At 43.0% G+C, this 7287-nt stretch overlaps 1 protein-coding gene across 3 annotated transcripts in view; it reads right to left on the reverse strand.

The window, feature by feature from the left end:
• Positions 1-387: 387 nt before the first annotated feature.
• sytl5 (synaptotagmin-like 5) overlaps positions 388-7287 on the reverse strand; it is a 15254-nt gene continuing 8354 nt past the window's right edge. The window contains exons 9-17 of one of the 3 annotated variants that reach the window (XM_027031062.2): positions 7080-7157; positions 6185-6250; positions 5645-5823; positions 5059-5161; positions 4813-4974; positions 4618-4726; positions 4397-4526; positions 2805-3013; positions 388-1867 (exon numbers count right to left, since the gene is read on the reverse strand). In XM_027031062.2, coding sequence (XP_026886863.2) covers positions 1725-1867; positions 2805-3013; positions 4397-4526; positions 4618-4726; positions 4813-4974; positions 5059-5161; positions 5645-5823; positions 6185-6250; positions 7080-7157 — 1179 coding nt within the window. In that variant the 3' untranslated portion in view covers positions 388-1724. Of the gene's footprint in view, positions 1868-2804; positions 3014-4396; positions 4527-4617; positions 4727-4812; positions 4975-5058; positions 5162-5644; positions 5824-6170; positions 6251-7079; positions 7158-7287 lie in introns of all 3 variants that reach the window. The other 2 variants (XM_027031061.2, XM_027031063.2) reach the window with 2 other exon arrangements.

A 7287-nucleotide genomic window follows, 5' to 3' on the forward strand; every position in this document is an offset into this window, starting at 1 on the left:
TCTATTTCCAAAGCGGAATGGCTAATAGGCCTTTTGTAGGACAATTGCCTATCTGAGAGGAAAATGCGGTAACTCTTCCATCACCTTTGGATCTGAGACATTTAAGAGCATCGCTCAAGGGCCCAATAGTGGCTGTATGGCAGAACCACAATTTGAACCCCCAACTCCAACCTTCCAATTGATAGCCCAATGTCCTATTCACTGGGCTACCCCTGACATATTTGCTAGCATACATGTGTCAATAAATGTATACACATGTATATGCATACACAAATTTATATGTATACAATCACATGAGTACCTGCCAATAAAATGCAACTGGTACTTCATGAAATGACTTGACAATTAATTACAATAAGGTTAATATAGAGTTTATTCATTCTTATCTATGGATCATGTCGTGTCCCTGCTCAGAGAAGATAATATACACATAAACACTGAACATGCTGTGAGTCTAACTGCTTTACAGTCAGGCAACACCACACACGGTGGGTTAACATTTAACATATAGAAGCCAAACTCTGCTATTCATAAAACCCTATAAACACTGCACAGGAGATTGTAACAACAATTAGGCTTGAAATTTGATGTCATGTAGTGTTTTTAAGGCTTGCTGTGTGGAATAGGAACAAAAGGCAAACAAAAGGAATGATTGTTCATGAAAACCTCAACAATCTCACAGTGACACCAAGGCTCCAGCATGTCTGCTTGAATATTTTTAGAATTCAGCTCAAATCTCAGAATAAGGGCTGCCACACTCTGCTGGGCATCAGTGGTGTGTGTTTCAGTGGGTGTGTATGTGGGTGGATATGTATGTGTGCTTCTGCACATTGTGCAAATGTATTTAAATACTTTCTCTTCCTCTCTGTCAGGCTTTGAACTCCATAAAAAGTAAACATCCAAGACTGGAATCATTATGCCTGTCTCCATCCAAACATGAAGATGATCTGATAAACAGAACACTCAGATCTGTCACTCATGAACCACCTCCCCCCCACCCCAAGGCATGCAGGGTTGAAATGGGGGTTTGGATGAGTTCACTGAGGTGGGATTGGTTTCTCATCATTGAGGTGTCATCGCTACATGAAAATAGACCACACATGAAAATAGACCACAGTAAATCTGCAGAGATTCTCTATGTTCACAAAAAACAAAAAAAAAAGGCTTTTCTGTGTCTATGTCAGAATAGAATTCAGAGTACCATGATGTCTATATTGTGCCTAATAAGTCTGTGCTTTGAATGCAATGTTTTGTGCAATGTGCAAATTTTCAAATTTGTGCCCTCATTATGTTGTGTGTCTGATATCTTGCTGTAAGTTTTCACCTTAAACATTGTGCCCTTTTTAACGACACTGTTTACAGCCATGGCCTTGTTGTATGAAGTCAAGTTCTTCAGCATTCTGGCAATGTTTGTATATGCATGATGTGTGTTAGTGTACTAGGGTGACACAGGCCTGTATATAGGGTGCATCTGAATCAACTGACAGTGTGTGGTCATATTCTTGAATATCATTCTAGATGCAGTGATTGGTCACAGCTGATCTGTACGACTATATATATATGTGTGTTTGTGTGTGTGTGTGTGTGTGTGTTTGTAGGGGTGGGTGGATGACAATGTGGCTTCTATCTGTGTACACAAAGGGCACTTTTTCTTTAAGGTGGTGAGGAGTGGAAGGATCTTGACAAGTATTGCATGATTAATGTGTGTCTGCCCACTGCCGCCTCTATGTCTTTCTCTTGGCCATGCTGGACCGCAGCATGAGCGTGCACTCTTGGGAGACCTCAGGGTTGTCAATCATCTGCTGCCACAGCTGCTGCTCCTCCCCGTATGAATCATTCCAGTCCACCTCCTTCCCATAGCTCAGCCCTGCAGATCAGAACCTGTAGTCAGCGCCCAGCCGCCTTTTGCGTGCAGGAAACGCAGCCACTTTCTGTTTGTCAGTGAATGACAGAGGCAAAATACTAATGAAAGAATCTATTCAGAAGCAAGAGGCTAAAAAAAGCCCCTCCAAACATCTTGTGCCACACTGACCCTGCCAGTCTGGATTATGGATGGATTATTTCATGCTTCATTAATGGATGTTATTCAACATGCTATTTCATAGAGTGAATGGATAAAGGGGTATGGGAATCTTTGGACTCACAAGATGTAGTTAGTTGGAGCCATTTCACAGGTAAATGACTAGTGAAAAATTCATCACCTTTGTCAGCTCTGTAGATGCCAGTACATTGTGGGCTCCAGGCAGTTTGATTTAATTGGGTACTGTATTAAAACTTCACTGATTTAGTACATATTTTACATCAATCGAGCAACACCTGGTAGAACAGGTAGTGTAATGCTAGTAAGACCAAGGTCATGGGTTTGATCCCATGGACTACAACTACTATCATTTTGCTAAATCTTTAAGTTGCTCTGTATAAGAGTGTATGCCAAGTCCCGTGAAGAGGCTCATGGAAAATGGCCCTGGAACTAGCTCAAAAGCTTGCAGAATGTGCTTTGTCTTTGGTGTTACAGTGAAAAATGTAGAGCTTCACATTTTATACTCTTACATTCCAAGCTAATACACACAAAAAGACAAGTGTTTCTAGACTCTCATTCCTTTTCAAAATACACACCTTTCAGTGTTACTAAATCATTCACAGTAAATGGTGAATACATGCTATAAGTTTTGAACACTGAAAAGCATACTGCATAACAAAATAGTAAGCCTGGATATTAAAAAATAATGAATGTTTGGATGTGGAGGCTGGAGACAAAGTAGGACAGAAAGAGAAGAAAACCCGCATACAAGAGAAAGACTGACCAGTCCCAGCTCCTAGACGGACTCCCCCGAGGAAGACGTTGCTGGCGAGAGGCTCCTTGTCCCAGACGGTGAGCTCCAGACAAACGCTGTCCAGGTCACTGTGCTGCAGGCCACAGTAGGTGAAGGTGTGGTTCCAGCGCGGGTTCACTGAGCGTCGCACTACCGCGGTCTTGTGCTTCGTGCTCTTCTTGTCATCAGGCAGCAAGTATCTACAGTCATGGCCAAAAGTTTTGAGACTGGTACAAATTTTGATTTTCACAAAGTTTACTGCCTCAGTTTTTGTTTGTCAAATATTTATATGGTATAGTGAACTACAGTTATAAGCATTTCATAAGTTTTTTTAAGTTTAAGCAAATACTTAATCATCCAGTTTAAGCAAATACTTAATATTTACAGCATTGACCCTTCTTTTTGAGGACTTCTGCAATTCACGTTGGCATGCGGGATATCAGCTTCTGGGCAAAATCTTGAATGATGGCAACCCATTCTTGCCTGATCAGTGCTTGGAGTCGATCACACCCTCTTTTTGAGGATTGGCCACAGGTTCTCAATGGGTTGGAGATCTGGGGAGTTTCCTGGCCATGGACCCAAACTTTCAATGATTTGTTCATCGAGCCACTTGGTTATCACCATCACGCTGGAAAAAGCATTGTTCATCACCAAACTGTTCCTGGATCAATGGGAAAAGTTGTTTTTGGAGGATCTTTTGATACCATTCCTTATTCATGGCAGTGTTCTTAGGCAATGTTTTGAGCAAACTCACTCCCTTGGATGAGGGCTTGCTCGGGAAGGCAGGTGTGAGTGCATCTGAACGCACAGTGAGGTGAAGGTTTTTGGAGGCTGGCAAGAAGGGCAGCAAAGAAGCCGCTTCTCTCCAAGAAAAACAACATCAAGGACAGACTGACATTCTGCAAGAAGTATGGGGATTGGATTGCAGAGGACTGGAGTAAAGTTATTTTCTCTGATGAAGCCCCCATCAGACTGTTTGGGACATCTGGACAAATGATTGTCCGGAGAAGAAAAGGTGTGCGCTACCATGAGTCCTGTGTCATGTCATCAGTGAGGCATCTTGAGACCATTCATGTGTAGGCTTGCTTCTCATCCAAGGGCACTCTCTCCATTTGCCTAAAAGCACTGCCATAAATAAGGAATTGTATCAAAACATCCTCCTAGAGCAACTTCTTCCAAGGATCCAGGAGCAATTTTGTGGTGAACAATACTTTTTCCATCATGACGGAGCACCATGTCACAAGGCAAAAGTGATAACCGAGTGGCTTGTTGAACAAAACATTGAAATTTTGGGTCCATGGCCAGGAAACTCCCCAGATCTCAATCCCATTCAGAACCTGTGGTCTATCCTCAAAAACAGGATAGACAAACAAAAACACAGAAACTGTGATCAACTCCAAGCACTGATTAGGCGTGTTTAACGTTGTTACTATGTGTGAGTGCCACCATTGTCTTTTATGTTATTCGTTAATAAACGTTTCACCACGTCTGTGCACCCTGTGCATCCTGTGCATCCTGCCCGGTGCCCTGCGGCACTCGGGCCAACGTTACAAGTGTGTGTGTTGTTGGGTGTTTGCATTTACCCTTTGACAAAAGGGTCAGAGGACCCTGATTTGACAGCTGTCAGGTTTTTGGCTTCTTTAACCAACAGCTCCACCATTCCTCCTTTTGGGAGAGTGATGTTCTTTTTCCCTTTCAGAAATCCCCTTTTCACTGATAGATAGATAGAACAGTGGAGAACAGTGTTTTCTATAGTGATATGACTTCAAGACACTGAGTTAATAAGAATATTTCACTATAATACCTTGTATTTGGTCCAGTGGAAGTGAGAGGTTCCTCTCTGCAGGAATGTACTTGAGAACCACGGTGAGCTCTCCCTTATACTGCATCATAGAGTCTGCAGAGCACTCGGTCTGCAGGAGCCCATCATCAGAGGACACATGATTACCAGCATATTATGAGGGGGAAGGGGGGGGAGGGTTGGTTATGCATGTCTCACCCTGGGCTGCAGGGAGAACCACTCCTCTATCTGAGTGTCAAACTCCCAAGAGTCAAAGGTCAACTCTGTCTCTCCCAGGAAGCTGTTGTGTCCGAAGCGGTCATGATGCCACACGGACACCTGCAGAGTACGCGTCTCCAGCTGGGAGTGACTCACCACATACTACAGAGAGAGAGTGTTATACACACAGAGACAATTCCAAAAGCGCGAGCGAGCACGCACGCACGCACACGCACAGTCTCTCACCCTTAGGTTTTCATTGAATACTGGGTTCGTGGTGTTGATTTTTATGCTGGTTTTGCGTTTGCTCTGTCGGGATTTGTCTGGTAGGAGATATGTTTTAACATAGCTGCAAAATACACACAGACAAACATACATAAACACACACGCACACACACACACACAGTTAGGACTCAACATTATTACATACCTAATATTCTATTTTCAGTATTGACCACTAAAACCCACCATCTAAAGGCCCAGTCACGAACACAACGGCATGCAGTCAAATTAATACTGCAACAACAGAGGCTGTGAAGCCCCATCAGTACTTCAGAGCCGTGCCCACAGAACTGCACACAGCTGTGAGGATTGTGCTTTGTGATGGTATACTCAGAGCCAGTGTTAAAAGCTGGGCTCTTTTAGCAACTCCTGACTGGGGCTTTAAATGAGCTGTGACTATGCTAAATCAAAGACTTAGTGAAATATTTAACCATCTCTACATATTATGTGCACAGTATAAGTTATGTGTTTGTGCACATGCCTATGTATGGGCATGTTTTGTGTGTGTGTGTGTGTGTGTGTATTTGCATGTGTACTTGTAGGCCCTTACGGGTCAGTGCGCTGTCTCCTCTCATCACCGGTTGCTAGGCAGCGACATTCGCGCACTAGAATGTTGAGTGCTCCTGTTTTATAGCTGTAGGAGACGGTGAGCAGGATCTCTCCGGAAACATGCGCGTTGCCATAGTCACCTGTCTCACTGTACACGCTCATCATACTGTTCAGACTGCTCTGCAGAGTGTATTACAACATCTCATCATTATGTGTTTTGTCATGCATTTTCAGGACCAGCAAAATGGTCCTGGCTGTGCTGAGGGCGTTTTATAAAATCTACACTATGCTTTGAAAAGTTTAGGCTTTGAAAATGTTTTATTGCTTATACAAAGGTACCTACACTTACAACACAAATGTGGCATATGTATGTACATACAGTGTGTGTGTGTGTGTGTGTGTGTGTGTGTGTGTGTGTGTGTTTTTGTGCGTGCGTGTGTGTGTGTTTGTGCGCGCGCGCATGTGTGTTACAGACAGAGACAGCTGTGATATACAGCAAGCAAACGAGCAAACGTAGGCACACCCACACGAGAGCACTCACAGTCTCGGCATCCAAGTTGGGCACATTAAGGTAGCCCCACTTTCGCTCCGAGCCTGGAGTGGAAGACTGGGAGAAGGCAGACAGAGCAGAGCGAAAGAAAGGAGTGAGGGACGGACTGAAAGAGCAGTAGGAGCGCAGGAAGTGATCAAAAGGAGAGTAAAAGAAAGATGGTCTGCTGTTGTGGAGAATGTCCCAACACCCTTTTAGACCAGGATATCTCCTTTTTCTATTAAACAGCTTGTTTATCTGATGGTCTCCCTTCGTCTCTCTGTGCAGTAAAAGCTCTCCTTTAACAATCTACCTTTGTCTTCTACCCAGGTACATTTCATTCCCTGCAGTATAATGACTCATTTAGCATTTATAGACTATGTGCTATGAGATACTTCACAATCCCTTCAAAGAGCCCACCTGTGCTTTTTTTTTCTGTTTTAAATTAACTTTTAATTAAGTCTTTCTGTATTCATATGCCAGATGTGTGTGTGCTGTTGTGTGTATATGTGTGTGCACGCTCCGTGTTTGTTCTTTGTGTATGTGCTGTCCCTGTGTGTGTGTGCTCTGTCTGTGCTCTATCTGTTTAAGTGTCTGTTGAAGAAAAAAATGAAAAGGTGTGCTTATCTATGTGTGTGTCTCCCAAGATGGAAAACAAGAAAGCTTGTCTTGTGTTAGATATTGACGGAGCAGAAATATCTAACATATATAAGGTATACACACACACAGAGATACACCTGTATCCAAATGATGTAAGCATACATTCAAAAATAAAGTTTACATTTATATTAGCTAAACATAGAACACACACAGCTAAACACAGTAATAAATGTATCTGTATGTTTGTGCACATGTGTGTGTGCACGTGTGTGATTGTGTGAGTGTGTGATTGCAAAAGAGGCAGTACCACAGACTGAGCACTGCAGACACTGCGGGTGGTTGTATAATGGGCAGACATCAGGCCATCAATGTCTTCATCTGAGTCCTACAATACAAGCACAAATGTCATCAAACACTATGTGAGGGCCTTAGCCACTCCCATTAACCTGGCAATTATGATTATCAAGCAATTATAGTGCAGCCTAAGTAAGCCCTATCCAATCACAAGTATCCCT

Source organism: Electrophorus electricus, chromosome 25 (assembly GCF_013358815.1).
Source record: "Electrophorus electricus isolate fEleEle1 chromosome 25, fEleEle1.pri, whole genome shotgun sequence".
NCBI lineage: Eukaryota > Metazoa > Chordata > Actinopteri > Gymnotiformes > Gymnotidae > Electrophorus > Electrophorus electricus.